The sequence below is a fragment of the Balaenoptera ricei genome, chromosome 3 (assembly GCF_028023285.1).
Source record: "Balaenoptera ricei isolate mBalRic1 chromosome 3, mBalRic1.hap2, whole genome shotgun sequence".
Taxonomy (NCBI): Eukaryota; Metazoa; Chordata; class Mammalia; order Artiodactyla; family Balaenopteridae; genus Balaenoptera; species Balaenoptera ricei.
The window spans coordinates 127304805-127325958 of record NC_082641.1 but is presented as its reverse complement, the minus strand read 5'-3'; the positions used below and the strand labels follow the sequence as shown (position 1 = coordinate 127325958).

General features: G+C 53.3%; 1 protein-coding gene across 1 annotated transcript; it reads right to left on the bottom strand.

The window, feature by feature from the left end:
- Nucleotides 1–1281: 1281 nt before the first annotated feature.
- CDX1 (caudal type homeobox 1) lies at nt 1282–16255 on the bottom strand. Its single transcript, XM_059919558.1, has 3 exons — nt 15823–16255; nt 2054–2199; nt 1282–1497 (listed from the first exon to the last, which is right to left on the bottom strand). The coding sequence occupies exons 1-3, from the start codon at nt 16253–16255 to the stop codon at nt 1282–1284; spliced, it is 795 nt and encodes a 264-aa protein (XP_059775541.1).
- Nucleotides 16256–21154: the final 4899 nt, after the last annotated feature.

Here is a 21154-nt window from a genome sequence, read left to right as displayed (position 1 = left end):
TTAAAATCACCTCCTCCAGGAAGCCTTCCAGACCCTCCAGGATAAGCTGGGAGCTCACTCTGGACTCCCTGGATACTCTGCTACCCTGATACCTAGAGCATAGCTCAGACTGGGAACTTCTGGGTGGCAAGGACTGTACATTCCCTGGGCCCAGCCATGCCTGGCATATGGGGTGCCCAACGAATGTCATCTGTTGACAGAAAACCCTGAGTTGAAAGTATTTGAAAAATTCAAAAGACTGAGATATTGAATCTGATGATTCTGCTTACAAAATGGACTTAAAATTTAACAGTCTCATAGACTTACCCTAATGTCCTGTTTTGATCTTTCAGAAGTATTTTAAAGGTGACCTTGCTGTAGGCCTACAGAGACTAGGAGAGACTATGCAGCTGCTGAGAAGGGTGAGGATGATTTACACTTCTTTAACATTTTCCCTTCGTGCCATGTATAATGATTTTCATACATTTTTAAAAAGAGAAAAAAAATTTTATTCTTGAAGCTGCATCCAAGAGATTCCACTCTCTGTGCAACCCTTGCCCAGCTGTGAGTCTGCTTGGTCCAGAGAAAGTTCTCTGGGGGCTCCCTGGGGCCTGGGCCCTGAAGGACAGCCTGGTGGGGTGGTAGAGACTTGGCAGGATGGACTCTGCCCCTCTGTCCCCCTTCAGAGGCCTCCCCCACAATCTGGAATCTCCACTGAGAATCTGAGTGAGGGAATATGGCTCTGTGGCCCAGAGCCTCTTGCTCAGGCCCAATCCTGCGGGCTTTGTGCTTCGCATCCAGCCTGGAGAGGGTTTGGTGCATGTTACACGGGGGCGGTGGGGGGGGCAGGTAGAGGTGAGGCTGCAGGAAAAGGCAGGTGTGAGCTGACACCCTCCCCCCTCCCCGCCTCAGGTCACGGTCTGCAAGCCTTCCATCTTCTCTCGGTTCCATCTCCTTTCTCCAGGAGTCTAGTCCCTACAGCAGCCTCCCGCCTTTGAGCCTATGGAGGAGGAGCTGGGTGGCCCCCTCACCTAGCCCCCTGGGGATTAAGACCTCCCACCCCAGGCTCCCTTGTCCGCCTGAGGCCTGGATCACCAGAGCTGGAAAAGGTCCTTATCCAGCAGGCTCGCTGCACAGATGGGCCCAGGGGATGCAGGGGCTGGGTGGGTGATTGGTCCAAGGTTACTCCGCAGGTCAGTGGCAGAGCTTGGGACTCAGACTAGGCCTCCTGGGCCCCCACAGGAGCCACATTCCTAGCCCCTGAGTCCTCAAGGCCCCCAGCCCACAAGGCTGGTCGGGCGGCTATGGCAGGTACTCCTCCTTGACAGGCATTGGGGAGGAGGTGCCCAGGAGGTTGGCAGAGCTGGGGCACAGACCCCCCAGGGGTGGCCCCGCTGGAGTGGCGGTGACGTCGTGGGCTGCCGGGGGCGGCTGTGAAGGCTGCTGCTGCTGCTGCTGTTGCTTCTTCTTGTTCACTTTGCGCTCCTTCGCCCGCCGGTTTTGGAACCAGATCTTTACCTGTGGGGTCAGAGAATAGAGATGGGGAAGGCGGTGGGGAGGCGGAATGACAGATCAAGAGGAAGACAGGAAGGGCAGTGGAGCTCTTGTTTTTCGATGTGGCGCTTGGGGCTTCCCTCTTGCTCCGGCTACCCCAACTGTTCATGGACCCTGAACACGTTCTCCCCCTCTGGAACTTGCTCCCCTACTCTTAAGACAACTTTCTCTGTAACCCTCTTCCTCTCCATCTTCCAAAGCCATGCTCTAACACCCCTCCTCCAGGAAGCCTTCCCTGTTCTCCCTGTGACTGCTCCCTCCTCTGGATTTAAACAGCACTGATCAAAGCCCGCTGTAGCCTATAGCTAATCAGGCCCCCATCCCCCTTTTGGTGGTCAGGGGTATTGGGTTTTATTGGCCGGGGGATTGGCAGCAGCTCAGTTTCTATTGTGTTGTATGACCATGGCTGGGAGACAACCTCTTTGTTCTTCTCCCTCGACTGAGCTCCATAATCTGCCTGGCAGCCTGGAGGCCAGCCTCCCGGTACCGCTCCTGTGGCTGAGGTGGGAGCCCTACACACCTGACGTTCAGTGAGTCCCAGATTGGCGGCCAGCTCTGACTTCCGCCGTATGGTGATGTAACGGCTGTAGTGGAATTCCTTCTCCAGCTCCAGGCGCTGGTGGTCGGTGTAGACCACGCGGTATTTGTCCTTGGTCCGGGTCTTACCTAAGAAGCAGAGGCGCCAGGAGGAGAGGTGAGTGGGGAGGGGAGCTTGCAAAAGGCCAAGGCGGGGCTCCCAGGAGGAAGAGCAATCAGGCCCCCTGAAGAAGGACCTTGAGGGAGTAACAATCATTCTCCCAGGCTCAGGCTTCGAGACTCCCAACCTAGGAGGCTAGCACTGTTCTCATGCCCATCTGGGGGGCCCTGAGGCTCAGAGAGGGGAAGCAACTTGCCCAGGGTTACCCAGCAAGCTGCGGGTGGAGTTGGGGGTTTCAGGCCAAGTCTCCGGACCCAGAGCCCTACTCTGATCGCCAGGCCCACCGGCTTTCGTGCAACAGTTCCCAGGCGCGGCTGCACAACAGACATGCGGGGAGCTTGTGAAAAACACAGCTTCCAGCGCGTCACTGAGCACGTGAAGTAGAAAGCCGTGGCGTGGAATCTGCATTTTTCACCAGCTCCCAGGTGGTTCCAATTTGGGGATCCTCAGACCGCAGGTCTGAGCACTAGAGACTTGGAGGAACACCTGGCAGCAAGGGTAGCTTGAGATAACGAGACGTCAGCTGCTCCTCTCTCCTGTGCACAAGGAGAGCAGGAAGGGCCGCCACAGCCGGAGGCCGAAGCAGGAAGCTCGCAGGAGCTGCCCTGGGGTATAGGCTCCTCAATTCCTGTCAAATGCCTGGTGGTTGGTGGCCGCACAATCAAACAGAAAGGACTGGGGCTGCCGGTGGCTCCCCAGGACCTGTCAGGTTCCTCAGGAGGCCCCGGTTCTAGGCGCCAAGCCCTGAGCTGGGGCTGCACCAGGGGCCTGGGGACCTCGCTGCCCGGAGCCATCCACACTCCAGCCTGTGCCCAGGCACAGAGCAGGAGTACTCAGATCAGCCCGCAAATATTTACTGAGTTCCTGCTGTGGCCAGGTGCTGGGTACAGCAGTGAGCAAAACAAAAAGTCCCTGCCCTCATGAAGCTTAGGTTCTAGTGGAGGGAGGTGGACAAAAATAAATAAATATGGAAATTATTTGCTATGTTGATTGATGACAAGTATTTCAGAGAAAAAGAAGGACTGGGAATTTAGGGAGGAGTGAAGCTGTGATTTTAAATAGAGTGGTCCATGAAGGCCTTACCTTGAAGGGGAACTTAAGCAAAGATCTAAAGGAGGTGAGGGAAAGAGCAATGCAGCTGTCTGGGGAAGAGGTTCCTAGGCGGAGGGAACAGTAGGTGCAAAGGCCCTGATGGGGGGCATGCCTGCCGTCTGAAGAGTAAGGAACAGTGAGGAGGCTAGTGCGCCCGGGGTGCAGTGAGCCAGGGGAGTGGACAGGTCGAGCTGAGCCTACGGGCCCTGGAAGGGACTCTGGGTTTTACTCCGTCTGGGACAGGAGCCATTGCAGGGCTCTGAGCAGAGGAGACAAGAGGTCTGATGTAGGATTTAAGATTACTCTGGCTGCTGCATGGAGAACAGATTGGTGAGAAGGGGGAAGTGTGGGGAGACCTGCCATAACTCAGGCAGGGTTGGCTTGACTTCCACGCGAGGCTCAGCCTGGGGCCCGGAAGTGGATTTGAGGACCGACTGGGTTAATGTCAGGGATCTCTTTCAGGATGGGATCAGAGGTCCGTCTGGAGAGAATATTAAGAGTCATGCTTGGCCTGGGCTGCTGTGGGGGCCGGACTCAACACCAGTTTCCTTGTAAGAAGCTGAGCCCGCGGCTATAAACAGGAGGCACTCGTAAGCACTTTTTAGACCCACCCATGTGTCCCACCAGGGCATGGCAGGTCTGCATAACCATCGACCCCATCCCACTTCAGCCAAGGGCCCCCGCAGTAACCTGGCCTTCACCTCCCTGGTCCCAGCTCTGGGCCTGCCCGTTCCTCGGCACCCCTGCGCTAACTACACCCCCACCAGCGCCATTCCAGCCCACACAGCTTGGCAGGACAGCGCTGGGCTCCTCAGAGCCAAATGGTTTGTGGAGAACAGGAGACAGCAGATGTTCCTCGGCTCTTTTCCTTGGGCTTCCTGCCAGGGCAGCAGAACCACACTGGACTCTTCCACAACCACTGACCTCAGCCCACTGCCCGACGCAGCACGGGACAGCCTCGGCCCTTGGCCAGGCCTAGCCCAGGAAAGGGACAAGGGAGTGGCCACCGAGGCCTTGGCTCCAGATGGGACCCCTCCTTGACCTAGAAAATTTAAGGCCGGCTCAAAAACTGTTCTGCCTAATGCACCACCGCTGAAACCCAGCAGAGCTCTGAACCCACAGCCCCACTGGGTTCACTGGGCTAAAGCCAGAAGGGGTCATGGGAGTTTAGTCTCCTCCCACTTTATAGATGAAGAGACTGACGTTCAGGATGGTTATACAGCGTCCAGAGGTCCAAATAAGAGAGGCCTTGTGAGTCCAACCTCCCTGTACAGTCAGGGTCATTGAAGCCCCAGGGTGGCGTGGACTTGCCCAAGGCCATGTCACCAGGCCTGCAGGTCTCGCTCCTGCTCTAGTGCACAACTCCTCACCCCACCAGATTTAGGGTCCACAGAGACTGCTATAGGGCCCTCTAAGCATTGGCAGCAGAAGCTCAAACAACAGACCACCCATCTACTTGTATTTCTGGGAAGAGAGGGTCCAGACCATGGTGAGGGCAGATGCCTGAAAGCCCTGGGCTGGGGCTGGATGGCCCACAGGTTGAAAATGCCTAGAAGATTCACAGCCTGAGGTAGTGGGAGGAGGCTCCCTGCCCACCCAAACCTCAGCCTGAGAGATTATAAAGACACCCCCTTCCCTCAGGCACCCAACCCTCGGTCCCATCCTTCCTAATGAGCAAGTGGGGATCCACTGCACCCACTTCATAGTTGTGGTAAATTGAGGCTCAGAAAAGGGCACTTGCTGAGGGCCATCCTTTCTGGTAGTGGTATAAACCTGGGCTCAGGTTTCCTGACCTCCAGCCCAGGCTCTTTCGGGTCAGGGGACGGAGGGAATTAGATGAGAGATGGAACTCTAGCTGCATAGTTACTCCTCTCTGCATAGTTACTCCTCTCGGCATAGTTACTCCTCTCTGCATAGTTACAGACTCTAGCAAGGCTGCCAGTGAAGACCCAGCCTACAGGCCCTGTCACCCCCTCCCTGGACCCAAGAGAAGGGCTGGTGGGCTCAGGAACACATCGGCCACTTCTATCTGGTGGAGTTGCTCAAAGTACACAATTTTATTGCTAAGAAAATGGCTCTGCCAAAAACCAAAATGTTTGATATCGCACTGTGTGGTCCAGGAACCAGGGAGTCCCACCTGCTGTCCAGAGGGTGACCATGGTAACACCCTCCTTGGAGCCCAACTTGGTGATCTCAGCCTCATTTAACATGCACATGCCCTTTGACTCATTAATCCCACTTCTAGGGATCAATCCCACAGAAAAATGCCCAAAGAGGTAGCTGTTTCAAATAGCACAGAACTAAGGACAATGTACATGTCTGTGAGTCAGGACTGGTTAATAAAACAAGAAATGGTACATCCATGGAAAGGAGCACTACGCAGTCACTAAAAAGAAATTATAAAGCTCCATAGGTGCCAATATGGAGCAATTTCTAAAAATATATTGTTAAGTGGAATACACACACACACACACACACACTCAAACATGTTTGTGCACCGAGTTCTTTCTGAAAGAATACACAAGAAACCAGTAATGGGGGCTGGCGTGCCTTGGAGAGGGGACTAGAGGCTGGGGAGCCATAGGTAGGAGGGAGTCTTTGGGATGTTTAAATTTTTACCATGTGCAGATGTGAATTTGTATTTTTAGTGACAATCAGGAGCCCTGGGCTCCAGTCCCAGCTCAGGGCCAGAACTCCTCACTGCCATGAGCAAACCTCCTTTCTCCTCCTGTGAACACCTGTGCCACCCTGGGGGCCCAGGAGAGAGGGGGCAGGGAGGTGCGTGACAGTGGTGGGGCAGGGAGAGGGCCCACGATGAATGATTTACAGGTCCTTGGGACACTGGGCCTAAGAGGGAAGTCCGGGCTCCTGTAACAGGTGTCTGATGGGGGCCAGGCCACTCCCAGCCACCTAATGAATAACCCTCTGGGCCAGATGCCAGTGCAAGTAGGTGGGAGGGAGGGTGGGAGCCCCCCTACCAGCTCTTAGGGGTGAAGCATGGGGAGAGAAGAGCCTTGGATAACTCTCCAAATGAGAGGCTTTCTCTCTGCTCTGGCTGTGGGATGTGAGGAATGGCCCATCCATATGCATCAGGCTGCCATGGAGGTAGCAAACTTCCCATCCCTAAAGCATGCACAGTAGAGGTCCTGGGAAGCTCCAGGCTAATGGTTCTAAATACCTGACCAGCAGCCTCAGAACTGCCTGGGGAGCTTTTTAAAAGCACAGATTCTGGCCCAGAGGTTCGGACTCAATGGGACTGAAGTGGGGCTCTGGGATTTGATACTTGAATAGCTCTCCAGGTGACCCTGACATGTGGTTGTTTGGGCAAGTAGACCTCCGGGGCTGTGCCATGCAGCTTCTCAATGGCTGGGTGATCTAGGACACCTCACCTCTCTGAGCCTCAAATTCTGTCTCTATAAAATGGGGATAATTATTATTCTAATAATGGCCAATATGTCCATGTGTCAGGCACTTTGCATACATCTCTCAACAACCTATGAAGCTGTGCAACTGTTATCCCTAGTTTACAGATGAGAAAACTGAGTTTCAGCAAGGTCTGCACATCTGGAAGGTGGGATTTAGCCCAGGTCTGTCTAGCCTCAGAAACAGCATTAGAACCTATGGCCCCGTGTAAGGTCTCCCATAATGATCTCCAACCCTCGGGTGTACAGGGGATCACTTGAGATGGATGGATGAATGATGTCTAGCACAATATCTGGCACACAGTAGGTACACAGGGAAAGGTAGATCTTATTCATTTCCATGGTGGGATAACCACATGGCAGGGATCCTGGGAAATGGATCTGAGCAATGGGCTGTGTGTTGGATGAGACTGTTTATTTATAAGGTCCCTTCCAACTTGGAAACATGAAGCTCCCAATGTTTGTTGATGCTCTGATTATATTTGTTATTATTGCTGAAAGAATTCTAAGACTGATTTCCCTGTCTGAGAGTCTAGAAACTGGGCCTACCCAGCTGGAGGATAGAGGGCAGGAGCCTGGCGGTCTGCAGTGGGGCCTCCCCATCTAGCCTGGGCCAGAGTTCAGCCTCTGCCCCCAGGGCGGGGTAGGTGGCTCCAGGAAAATTGAGTGGCCTCTGGGTCAGCACTTCCTTTGACCTCTTCCTGCTGGGTTTGTGGCCCTGAGGGATGACACTGCCAGCTCTGCCCCTAGGGCTTGGAACACAAATCCATGACCCCTCTCTGTGTGGTCCAGCCCCACTGGCTGTACATCAAAATCCCCCCAACCCCGACCGACACACATACACACACACACAAAGAAATGCACATATGTATGCATGGATACTTGTTAAAAATACATATTCCCAAGCTCTCAGATCTATTGCATCCTGGTCTCCCTGCCATCTTTAACAAGCCTACCAGAGGGGATTCTGAACCACCAGCTGGAGTCAGTAGGTCCTGGTCCCAGTTCTGTGCCATCTGTGTGGCCTTAAGTAAGTCCTTTCTCCTCTCTGGGCCTCAGTTTCTCCTGTGCATCAGGAGAAGGTTTGGTGTCAGCTCCAAGGGCCCTGAAGATTCTGAACTTCTGTGTAGCTCTGAGTCCTCCCTTAAGGACCTGGGTCCAGGTCTGCCTCCTTAGCTAAAGGACTTGACAAGTGATTGAATTTCTCTGGGCTTTCCTTCCCCCGAGGAACAGATGGGTGTGAAAGCAGTTTGCAAAGGGCAAAGAGCTATGGACACGACAAGGAAAACTGAGCTATTCGCAGAAGTGGATGTTGGAGGGATCCCTTGGGAGAGGGAGGAATGCTGCTGATGGGGAGCTGCAGGGCAAAGAACATTGGCCTGGGGGTGGGGAGGTCTGGCCAGGCCACCAGCCAGACATGTGATGTTCAGCTTGGACCCCTTTTGTCATCTGTACCACCAGTGGGTGGGACTTCTGCTGCAGCAGCCCTGACCCACCCAGTTCAATGGTGGACGGATATCCTCCCTGGGCAATGAGGCTCTCTACTGGGCCCATGACTGGTCCTTGTTCCAGCTGGTTTGCCAGTCCCAGGCTGCTCTAGCACAGTTCCTCATTCACTCCTGCTCATTCCTGGAGCAGGGGTGAGGCTGGCATGGGGGCGGGGGTGAGATGAGAGGAGGATAGGCAGGCCAGCCACACTCAGGGGCCCTGTAGCCTTAGGCAAGCTTCTCCACCCCACTGTCACCCTCCTTCCTAGTCACAGCACTCAGTCAGCACTGCCCTCTCCTCCTCCCAGGCCCCTTCCCCTCTCCTATCTTCTCAAGGAGGTCCACAATCTGACCTGGCTACGAGAAGCAGGGAAGAGGACAGAAACTTCAGAGTCAGACAGACACAGTGGTTCTAATCCAGTCAGGCCAGGTGCCAGCAGTGGGAACCCAGGCAAGTCACTGAACCTCTCTGAATCCCAGTTTACTCATCTGTGAAATGAGGACATGAATGCCTCCTTTAGACATGATAGCTGTGGAGATGAGATGTGATCATTTCTTTAACAAAGTAGTTAGTAATAAAAGCTATCTGTGACAATGATGAAGAAGAAGGAGGAGGAGGAGGAAGAAGGAGGAGAAGATGATGACTGCAGAGACAAAAGAGGCAAGAGAGATTACTCAGTAGAGAATAAGGAGCCCACCTGGAATGGATTACATTCTAGAAACTCTTGAGAGGGATTTTCCTTCACTGTCCTATATGACAGCTACTAGCCACGTGTGGCTATTTAAATTAAAATTAATTACATGGAATTAAAAATTCAGCTCTTTAGTCACACTAACCATATAGTAAGTGCTCAATAGACACGTGTAGCTAGTGGCTAGCACACTGAACAGCATAGATATAGAGCTATAGAAAGTTCTATTGGACAACACGGCTAGACCAAACTCCCAGCCAGGGCCAGATGCCCACACCCTCATAGCATACCTAACCAGACTTCTTGGACTATCTACAAAGCAGCCTGTTCTTGCATCCATCACCCATTTATATTCTTCCCAGGATTTTCCACAAGGGGCACCAGAAATAAGGGGCACCCTTGGCCTAGAACAGCCCTTCTAAGAGTTGCAAGCAGCAACTGCATCCCTTCATGTCTTCTTCTGGGCTGAACAACTTGAGGCCATCAGCTGTTTCCTGGTGGAGTTTCCAGGCCTCTGCCCTACCCCGGCCATCCTCCTCTGATCTGAAGGTGAAGTCCCTGCCGAATCATCCACAGGCGTGGGTCCTGAAGAGTCACATTTGGGGCGGAGGTGCAGGGTGGGGCTCTGGACTCCAGCCCTTTTCTAGCTCATTGAGGAACCTTGACAAATCCCCTCCCCTTGGCTCCTGGCTCCCTGAATGCTCTGCGAGGGTAGAGACCATGCCACCTTGCTCATTTGGTTCCACAACAATGCCAGACACACACAGCGAGTACTTGATGAATCCCTGTTAAACTTAACACAGACCTACTGCTTCCTGGTCTTCTCCTCGCAGTAAATGGCCCCCATCCTCCAGCCACTCAGGCCAAAAGCCTAGGTGGCACTTCCCCTGCTTCCCACATCCAATCCCTCAGCTCAACCTCCAAAGGACATCCTTCTGTCCAGCTCCACTGCTCCCACAGCCTTAGTCAAAGCCATTAATCTAATGGAGAAATGTGCTGTTCTGGGGTCGAAAATACCTGCACTTGAAAAAATAGCGAGTACTCAGTAGATGCTAGTTCATATTATTATTACCATGGAAGGTGCTCGGTACTTATTCGTTAAACAGTTCATTCCTGTTTTTCATGGGTGGGGGGTAGATTAAAAACAAACAAATGAAATAATTACAAACTGTGATTAGTGTGAAGGAAAGCAATGGAGCTAAGAGCTAGATTAAGTGGTGGGGGGCGGTGGGGGAGGGAACCTACTTTATTTACCTTGGGGCAGGTCTCCTGGAGGAGGTGACGTTTAAGCCAAGATATGATGGTTGAGAAGGTTTCCATGTCACCAATGGGGAAGAATATCCCAGGAAGACAGAACAGCATGTGCAAATGCCCTAAGGCAGAGAGCAGCAACGGAGGACCAGCTCTGTGAGGGACCCTGTCTGCTTGTTCTGGCAGGAGTCTCTAGCACCTAGCAGAATGTTTGGCACAGAAGAGAGACTCAGAGACGATTACCGCCTGCCTGCCTACGTGAATGAATGAGACAGGCATGTGCTGAGCCTGGAGAGGCTAGCAGGGCTTTGAGCCCTGGGGTGAGGGGTTTGGATTTGACTTCAAGAGAAATGGGAAGACATCAGAGGGGGTTGAGCCTGGAGTGTCAGTCTCGGCTTTCACTAACGCCTGCTCCCTCTCTCTGGTGATGCTGAGGGATCTATGTGGGGCATCCCTATAAGGTTGATGGGCAAGTATGGCATGGGGAGGGCTTAGCATGTTAACATGGTGATGGACCTGACTCCAGATGTAAATGCTGTTTCCAAATCCCAAGAGCTCCAGGACAGAAACTTGAGGGGTCATCTCATTAAGATAATTCCTCATCGACAGGCCAGGCTTGCTGCTAACAAAGCTGTTTTGGACCTTCAGAACAGCTCCCCAAGCTCTCAGCAGCAATATCTGCCAAAGTGTGCATGTGGGGGAACACCCAACAGAAAAAAGCCTTCTGCCACCTTCTAACTGGGTCACTCCCCCCTTCCCAGGTACATCTGAGAGATGAGGTGTCAAATGGAGTTTCTGCCTTGAGAACCAGTTTTAAACAACCCGGCACCTGCTGTGCCCATCCTCCCCCTCCAGCCTCTTATAGCTCATCTCTGACTGGCCTCCTTTTCCCCACCTGGATTGGAATGCACATGGGGAGGGGGTCTTGGGCTCCCATTCTGAGTGTGTTGCTTTATTTGATAGATGCTCATGAGGCTGTAGAGTCTAGGTTTGAACCCTGTGCAGCACCATCCCAGCTGTGTGAGCTTGGGCAAGCCACCTTACCCTCTCTGAGCCTCATTAACTTTATCTGTAAAATGAAGCTAATAATAGATCCTCACACCTCTTAGAGTTGTTATGAGACTTAAGTGAGATCACCCATGCAAAGTTCTTGGCACAGTGCCTGGCACATGGTAAAGACTCAGCTGATGCCACAGTTATTAGCTTTATCGAGAGCTCCTACAATGTGCAAGGTATGGTGAGAAGGACAGGACTGATTAGCACTGCTCCTTGAGGGGATAACAGATGGTAGATGGCAGGGATCAACAAGACAGTCAGTGATAAATGTTGTTCAAACAAGGGCCTGGTACAGTGTTTGCAGGGGAGGGAACCAAGGAGGGCTTCCTAGAGGAGGTGGCCTTGGAGAAGAAGCAGCATTTGACCTAGTAAAGATGTAGGAGAGGGAAGGGAGGGGAGTTCAGGTCAAGGGACCCATAATAAAGAGGCAGGGAGTGTGAGGTGTGTGCTCGCGTGCACCTGCTAAGGACTGGCAGAGATGGTCACAGGCACCAGTGCACTGAGCGCCTACTGTATGCCAGGCTCAGGGCTATGCTCTACTGGCACCATTGCTTCAAGGTGTAATCTTATTATCTTAATGTTACAGTGGAAGAAGCTGAGGCTCAGAGAAATGATCCAAATTAACTTGCCTGAGGCTAATGCAGCTTCTGACAGAAATGCAATCCCAGGCCTGAGGCTCCCAAGCCGGACTCTTAACTGTCCCAGGTAAGCATTTCTGTATCTCGGCAAACTAACGGGAGAGTGGCTTCAAGAGAGGGTTGGGGCCAGTTCTCAAGAGGGCTCTGAAATGGAGCTGGATTTTACAGCATTGAAATGGCATAAAATGAAATGGCAATTCCATGGCAGTGGGGAGCCACGGTCTAGAGGGCGGCTAGGGCATCAGAGAGAGGCTGAAGGTGAGAGGCCAGGTTGGTGACTGTGGCAATGGGCCAAGGGAGAGGGTCTACGATGTGGTGGGGAGAGGAGGGTTCATCCCCTCCCCGGGCCTCAGTTTCTCTATCTGAAAGCTGACAGGGATGGACCAAGATCTAAACCCTGCTGCAAGAGTCTCATCATCTGAGCGGACATCTCCGGACTTGTATGGGACCTCAGCCACCCCAATGGGCCATTAACCTGTGAAAAACTATTCACAAGGAATTGGAGGCTGAGCCTTCAGCAGAAGGATAATTTAGAACCTTCCTAAGGAAAATGCTGATATTTATAGATGCAAACGGGGAAGACAAAAAAAAAATAGAGCCCCTTGTAGTCATTTCCTATCCTGGCCTCAGTCAAGTGAAAGTCATCACTCAGAACTGGTTAATGGACAACGTAACAGCCTCTCCCACATCTTCCTCATCTTCCCTGCCCCCTCCTTAGGGAAAGCTGGCATTTTAGTCCCAGCCTCAGCAATGCCAGTTCCCCAGGTGAGGATGGAGTACTGTCCCATCCATGGAGTAGGGAGAAGGGGACAACCAGGCTTCCACCACTGGCATGAGCTGCTCGGCTGGACAGTCGTGGGTCCCATCTCCAGGTTGAGATCTCATCTCTCCCCTCTTCTCCCAGAGCTGTCTTACTGTCCCTCACACTTGTCCTGTTCATTCATTCAACAAAATGTATTGAGCACCTACTAAATGCCACACACTGAGCTGGGTGCCTGAAATGTAGTCATGGGTCAAATAGACATGGTCTGGACTTCATAGGAGTTTACCTTGGTCAGTGGGTGTGGGAATAGACAACACACAAACACACAAATAAGTTAGTGCTCTGAAGGAAACATGGCAAAGATGATCAATGGGTATTGGGGGGGGGAGGTGCCTACTTTGGAACATCATGGAGGACCTCTCTGAGGAGGTGGCCATTAAGCTAAGACCTGAATGGTGAGAAAGAGCCTTCAAAGAGTCTGGGGAAAGAGTTTTCCAGGGAGAGGGAACAGTATGTGTACAAGACCTGCCTGCAGTAGCACATATAGCTTTGTAGCCCTCAGGAAGGAGTGTAGGTTTTGCCCTAAATATACTGGGAAGCCACTGGAAAATTTTAAACTGACTCATCCAACATATATCCCAGCCCAGCCCCCACTTGTGTGAAACTGGAACATGCCTTAAAATCTCCAGGCTTCAGTTTCCCATCTGTATGTCTGTTCTCTAACTGTCCAGTTCAGATATTCTAGAATGCTAGAGGCAAAGAAGGGGGAAGAAGGGGCAAGAAGGGTACAATAAGACCAGGTGACCAGCAACATTTGGGGAGATGGCATGCACTGACCTTCCCTCTGCTGTCCCAGACAACAGCCTTACCCAGGAAACACCCCCAGAGACCCTGTATCTTCATTGCCCAGAAGGAGAAACTGAGGCCAAAGAGGAGAGGGGCTTGGCCTCTCTCTCAGGGAGGGTCTGTAACCCCACCCCAATTCTGTCCCCACCTCAAGAGTCAGAGTCAGATGCTGCCTGAGTGTACAGGCAGCAGCTTCTACCTTCAAAAAGGGAGAATGGCTCTCACCTGGCTCCTGGGGTGGCCACTTTCCTCAGGAGCCCCCAAACCTCCCTTGGCCCTTCCTTTTACTTTCTGGGAGTGAGGCTGGAAAGGACTTTTGTCTTCGGGCAGAGTTACTCCTAGGCCCCCTATGTGCCCAGGGACAACGGTTTCCAAATGACTTCCGAGACCAGACCTGAACTGAGTTCGGCAGCTCCAGTGCCCAGAGGGACGTGACTTGCCTGACATCACACAGCCTGGAAGCTCCCCAGGGCTCCTGCCAGGGCTCTGACCCCCACTGACCCACTCTCTCCCCCTCACACAGTGATGGCCTCTCTCCAAGTCCCCGCCCCTGGGGAACCTCCCCATCCATCTCCAAAGTCGCCTGATCAGCAGGAAGTACCAACCAGAATAAAGGAGCAGGAAAAGTGGGCTTCCTTCTTCAGGGAACAGACACAGAACTGCAGGACCCTGAGGGTCAGTGGCTCCAGACACTTCCTCTCATATAATCTAATGCAAAATTCTCAACCGAGGTTTATGGATAAAGCTTCTGGGGGCCTTTAGAACCCCTGAAATTGTCTGCCCGATTAGGAAACACTTTTTTTCTAGGGAGAACATTTATACTTCCCATCAGATTTCACAAAGGGGTCCTTTTGTAACTCAAACAAAGGTACAAGACCCTTCCCTCTCATGGGATGGTCAAACTGAGACCCAGAAAAGATGGCTGATTTAAGAGACGCTGTTCAGAGGATTAGAGCACAGGCTTGGTCAAATCCCAGCCCCACCATTTACTCGTTATGTAGGTATAACTATACTTGCACAACTCTGTAACCTCTCTATGCCATAGTTTCTTCATCTTGAAAACGAGGGTGATAATAGCACCTATGATAAGGTTACAAGAATTAAAAGATATTAGGTCAGTGCCCGCTCCGTTAGTAAGTGTTCCATAAACATTAGCTGTTATTATTTAGCCAAGGCCACAGAGACAAGTGGCACAGCTGGGACATAAACCCCAGTCCTCTGAGGCCTCCGGAGGCAGACAGGAGGTTCTGTGTCCCTGGGACTCCCAAGGAGGTGGTACAATTACAGCCAAACCTGTAGCTGCCGATCAGCCCTCCGCAGCGTCTGCTGGGAGTGTGTGGGGACATGGAGGTGAAGAGAGAGAGGAGGTGGGGGATGTCCTAGGCTCGCTCCCAGCTGGGGGAGAGGGAGGAGGGGCTGGACATCAAAGGGTGGGCAGGCCAACTTCCCGCCCCTAAGGCCAGGTGGCCTTTGTCAGGACAGGCCGGATACAGTCGGGACAATGGGTATCATGTTCACTTTCTGGCCGACAGGAGTCACTACCGAGCCAAGGCCCAGCCTGTTACATGACAAAGGGGGGACCTATGGAGGAGGTCAGGCCGCCCCTCATTAAAGTTGAGCCTTTGTCCTGCCCCCTCCCCTGCCTTTGAAGAGGGTGGATCCAAGAGGCCTGCCTGGGGGCAGGAGGTTCACAGGCTCAGGAGCCAAACAGTAGCCACCTTCCCAACTGCTCCTACTTTCCCCTCCCCCAGGGTCAAGAGTTCAGGGCGAGCCCTGGGATGGTAAGGTAGGGACCCTTCACCACCACCAATCTAACCAAAGAGGGCTCTTTTTTAGTCCAAAGGATATGACCCACCAGTCTCTTCCTTGTATGGACGGGGGACTGAGACCTGGAAAGGGAAGTGACTTACGGGTGTTCACATAATCAGTGCATGTCCTTTGGGGGTTTGCAGCCCCTCTTTGGGGCTGGGATAGGGGTGCATGAAACGGATGACCACCAGGGCCAGTGTTGCTAAAAGTTTACCCTGAGATGAAGGTCTGGGGGCCTGTGTCTAGTTCCGGCCTTGCCACGCAACCACAAGGAGTCGTTCTTCATGGCTGGGGTCTCAGTCTCCCTGTCCACGGGGAAAGACAGATTGTGCTTCCCAAGGCTCCAGGATTCAGAAGGGGGAAGCTGAGAGAACAGCCCCCAGGGACACAGTCGGGGGGGGTGGGGTGGGGCACACTCTGGAACCCAAGCAGGGCCGGGGCAGAGGTCAGACAGGGGGCGGCCGGGGCCTCGCTCTAGCACCTGCCGGCGCCCAAGGGAACCGTCCAGAGGCGCAGGGCGAGGGAGGGGTCCTTACCGCTGCCACCGCCGCCTCCGGCCGCCACGCTGCGCCGCATCCACTCGTAGGGCGTCCGCCTTTGCGCTCCGGGCGAGGACGGTGCGCCTGGGCCGCCGAGGGGCTGCGCCAGGAGACCCGGCCCAGGCCCCGGGGGCGCGGGCACCGCGCTAAAGTCCGGAGGGGGCCCGAATGCCAGCGGGGCCGGGCTGGCGGTGGGGGCCGCGGGGCCCGGGCCGTAGGCGGCGGCCCATTCGTCCTTGGGCGCAGAGAAGGGCGCGCTCCAGGCCGCAGGGGGCACGGGGCCCGGCTCCACGTGAGAGTAGCCGGTGAAGTCGGGGTACTGCGGAGGCGGCGGGGGGCCGTAGGCTTGCGGGCCCAGGCCGAGACTGGCGGGCCTGGCGGGGCCGGGGTACACGGGGGATTCCTTGTCCAGCACACAGCCCACGTACATGGTGGCCGCGGGGCCCCCCGCGCATGCTGGGCCCTGGAGCCGCCGCAGCCGGCCGCCCCGACGAGCCACTGCTCACCTGAACTCCCAGCCCTGCCGCCGCCCGCCCCACCCAGGCCTTTTATAGCTCCGGGCCGCCGCGGCCCCAGCCGAGGCGGGTTTGCATTTCAAAGCGGGGGGGAGCCTCCAGGCCGCGAATCAAAGGGGGAAACCCGTCGGGGGCGGGGGGTTCAAAAGGAGACAAATTGCCGCCCCAAGCGGGAGGTGGACGCCGGGGCCAAGGGGGGTGGGGGGGGGGGCGGAGGGCGCATCCTGAGCGAGCGTCGAGGCATCGCTAGGTGTGGGAGACTCCTGCGAGGCCCCAGCCTAACCGCCTGAACACCTCGACCGCCCCGCAACCCCCTTTTACAGGTGGAGAGAAGGGATCCGAGGGGTGCGGGGACCCCAGGCCAGCGTCACGCAGCCACACCGGGCCTGTGGGGCAGTCCGCAGGGACCAGTTGGAGGTGAAGGGGAGGAAACGATGACTTCAAACGGGGTTCCCGTCTTTAAGGTAGCGGGTCCTTAATCTTTTGCGGGGGGGGGGGGGCGGGGAGAGGAGGGGTCACGACCCCTCTGAGTGTCTCATGAAAGCTGTGGATGTTTTTCCCCCGGAGGGAAAATGCACATATGCACATACACGAGTCTGCAAACAATTGGGGAGTTCACCTGAGTTGGCTCTCTAGGGAAAGTTCTTAGAGAGGTGGTGTAGCGACATTCTTTTAGAGACATTCTAGAGAACTTCTCACAATTCTCTTGGCAACCCCCCTACCCCCGCCCTCACTCCCACCTTTATTTTAATGAGACGTTTCAAACATACACAAAAGTAGAACTGTAGAGTGAATCACTATATACCCATCACCAGTTTCAACCGTTATCAACATTTTGCCACGCTTATTTAACTGACTTGCTTCCCTTTTTTGGCTAAAGTATTTTAAAAGAAATTTCAAACATCATGTCATTTTACCCCTACATACTTCAGCATGCATCTCTAAAACACATGGACATTTTCTTACATAATATGCCATTATCACACCTAACAAAATTAACACAAATTCCTGGATCTAGAGACTGTCATACGGAGTGAAGTTAAGTCAGAAAGAGAAAAGCAAATACCGTATATTAACGCATATATGTGGAACCTAGAAAAATGGTACAGATGAACCGGTTTGCAGGGCAGAAATAGAGACACAGATGTAGAGAACAGATGTATGGACACCAAGGGGGGAAAGTGGTGGTGGTGTTGGTGTGATGAATTGGGAGATTGGGATTGACATGTATACACTAATATGTATAAAACAGATAACTAATAAGAAACTGCTCTATAAAAAAATAAATAAAATAAAATTCAAAAAAAAATTAACACAAAGTCCTGGGTATTATCTAATACCCAGTTCATATTCAAAGTGTTTCATTTGATTCAAAGATGTCTTTTTAATAGTTGGCTTATCCTAAAGCCCTGATCCATTTATTATAGCTGGGGCTCTCTTGGATTTTAAATGTATCATGCATCTCCCCGCACCTTGCCCAATTAAAGACTGCCAAACATTTCACAGCTACGGGGGTGGAGGGGTGTTAAATAGTTGAGAGGCCATCAGTGAACCGGGAGTGGGGAGCAAAGTAGAGGGATTTGGGGAAGGATTCATGAAGGACAGGGCTTTGGATCAGAAGGCCTGTGGGAGATGCGTTCCCTCCCCACAGGAGGTTCCGGGCCAAGGAGCTGCACAGAAGCCCCCTATGGGATTTGATCCTCCAGTGTTTCCTGGGAGCCCCCTAAATGTTCAGGGACATGTGGCCCCCAGAAGGTGGGCAGAATCAGGGTCTTATCTATTTAAGCTGTCCGTCCCTTGGGTCACCACATTAGCTAGGGCAGGTCAGCAGCATCTCAGGGCTAGACAGATGTGTCAGGATCAGGACACAATTTACAGGGCCCAATGCAAAATTATAATGTGAGATCCCTTGTTCAAAAATTATTATAAATTTCAAGATGGCAACGGTAGGGCATTCAACCAAGCATGGGGCCCTTCTAAACACTGGGCCCTGTGTGACTGCACAGCTGACTCACCCATGAAGCTGGTCTCGGTCAGAATCTTGTTCTTCTGCAGCTCTGATGGATACTATAGCAGAGTGAGGGACATTATGCCCAGGGTGCCCCTTCCTGCTTGGAGGAATTCTTTTCATTGCACAGATGGAAGTAGTGAGACCCCGAAAGGAAAGGGGTTATGCCCAAGTTTATGCAGCAAAATGAATGTTGTTCGTGGGAGGGGGGAAGAGGGCTGCCTGGGTTGTGGCTGACATGGATGAGCTCATCATTGCCTTAGCAGGGAAGGTCAGGAAGTGGATGTGTTGGTGAAAGTTTGCTCAGCAAGTCCTCTGGAGTTCTGGGCTCTGCCCAGGACCCATTTTTTCAAGGGGTCAGTGAGAAACTGGGAAGTATACAGAGAAGGGAGAAGAAACCCAAGAGGAATGGGCTCTACTCTCTGAGTTGATGTAACCAGGACTGCTCAGAATGGAGGAAGAAAAGACCTGGAGAGTGACTTGAAAGTCTGAGTTTGGGGTGGGGGACAGGGCAGACCTAAGACCTCAGAGAGAAAGCTGCAGGCACAGAAATGGATTCCAACCCACCCATAGTAAAGTGCCCTCTAGAGGGCGGTCGTGAAAGAGAGGTGAGCTCACCATCACAGAAGGTATGCAGGTGACTGTTGGAGGTCCCCCGTCAGGGATATTGCTGAAAGGATGCCTATCCCAGGGAGTGAGAAAGTTGGTGCCCTCTAGGTGCCCTCTAATTCCAAGAATATGCTACATCAGACCTAGATGGAAGGCTTAAAGTTTGGGACTAGGTATAGGAATTCATTTGTTCATGTGTTCATATGTTTGACAAATGTATATTAACATTCCTCCTTTGTGCTGACCCTGTGTCAGGTACTGAGCGAGGCTCTGCCCTTGGAGTGCTTACAGAAGGGGAAGGGGGAGAAGCAGGTATGAATCAAATGATCACAAATAGGGGCAAAATTACATCTCGGTGAGGGCCAGGAATCCGGAGAGTTTTCCCAAAGGGAGGAGACATGGAAGTCTTGCAAGAGGAAGTGACATATGAGTCAAGGCCCTGGGGAGCAGGGAGGGACACTGTGGGCAGAGGGACAGTGTGAACAGAGGGGTTGAGGCTGGAGGGGACACGTGGTCCTCCAGAACTGAAAGACCAATTTGGAGTTCAGTGATGCGGGGTTGGGGGGCACAAGACGGGGGCAGGAGAGGAGTGTGGAGAGAGACAGAGCAAGGCCCGGCAGGACAGACCTGATGAGGGGTATGGGAGGTTGTTATCAAGGGTTTTGTGTCGTGGGAAGGGGGCTGTGGCTGGTGTGTGGAGAATGAGCCAGAGGAGAGGTGGGGAGCCTGAAAGCTGCAAGGAAGCTGGGCAGGGGTCCAGGAGTGATGAAGACAGTGTCCAGGACTAGGGTGGTGGCTGAGGGATGGGGGACTTTCCAGGCAAAGCAGGGACTATTTCCCTAGCCAGGGAGAGAGCAGAGTTAGGGAGGCCTAAGGCCTGGGGGCCCATCCCAGCTGCTCCGTGGTCCCCTCCGTGCTGTCCTCTCCCAGGGTGGAGGCAGGAGGTGACTGCCGCTCCACACACACCTCCTGGGGCTGGCCTCCACCCACCCCCACCCCACATTGGGCCTGCTCTTTCCTGAGCCCTGGGTACTGGGAAAGGTGGGACAAACTGGCCCCATTTGCTGGATGAGGAAAGGAAGCAGGAAGCACAGAGAGGTCTAGGTGCCTGGCCAAGGTCACAGAGGCACAGAGCTGGGCACAGAAGCTAGGTCTCCTGACCCCACTGGCCTTTCTTGCTGCCCAGCCAGAGCACCCAAGGGGTCCTCAGCCAGCCCTGCTGGTCCTCCAGACGGCACCCCTGGTCCGTGTAGTGTAGGAGAGCAAGGCTATCATACATTTCGTAGCATCCTGATCATGTAAGACCCTTAGAGAGTCAACCCACTCATTTTACAGGTAGGGAAACTGAGGGCCAGAAGCCTAAAGAAAGAAAGGATTTTTTTCCAAGTTCCCACAGCAGGTCAGTTCTATACTGGAATCAGACCCAGGTCTTCTGATGCCCAGCTCGGCGCCCTTTCACTGCATCTCTCTGAGATTGCAGGGTTTGCCCTTTTACCTGTGCTGAAATAATAACAAGAGCACCATTATTTATTGAGCATTTGCTAAGTGCCAGGCATCATGCCAAGTGGTTTGCATGTGTTAATCTCATTTCATCCTCACGGCAGCCCGGTGAGGTTGGGTCATTATTATCCCTGTTTTGCAGATGAAGCTGCTAGAGCTCAGAGAAGTGAAGTTACCTGCCTGAGGCCACACAGCAGGTGAGTGGCCTGTCTGGAAGTTTTTCTTTCTTCTCCAGCTGAGCCAGGTGGAAGGATAGTGAGCCTGTATGTGCCTCTCCCTTCACCCCAGGGTTTTGCTTAAACAAATACCTGATTCCTCTTCCTCCTCTAGCTTCCTCATGCAAAAGAGCCTCAGCTCCCCCCTCGCCCTCACCCTTAGATGGACCCCTCAGTCAGAGGCCTGAACTACCCCTCATGTGACACCTCTGAGGACACTGTAACCTTGTTCAGAAATTCCAAGCTAGGCGTCTGAAATCGCAGGTCTTCCCCCACCTTGGCCTCTGACTCGCCAGGTGACCTTGGGTCCTTGCCTCCCTGGGCCTCAGTGTCCCCAGGTGCCCACTGGGGACTTGTTGCTTTGGACAGCCGTCCAGCTGTGGTGCTGTGACCATGTGTGGGTGGAGAAGCCGCTTCCTCGACCATGTGGCAGCCTCTTCCTCTCTGACAGCCCCTTATCTCTGGGAGCGGCTGTTTATTGG

What these genes read in the sequence shown, in the direction of transcription:
- CDX1 (XM_059919558.1), bottom strand. Translation starts at nt 16,255, where the DNA reads ATGTACGTGGGCTGTGTGCTGGACAAGGAATCCCCCGTGTACCCCGGC. An exon ending in CGGAGGCGGCGGTGGCAGCG is followed by an intron (nt 2,200 to 15,822) that starts GTAAGGACCCCT and finishes TCTGCTTCTTAG; the next exon opens with GTAAGACCCGGACCAAGGAC. An exon ending in TGGGACTCACTGAACGTCAG is followed by an intron (nt 1,498 to 2,053) that starts GTGTGTAGGGCT and finishes CTGACCCCACAG; the next exon opens with GTAAAGATCTGGTTCCAAAA.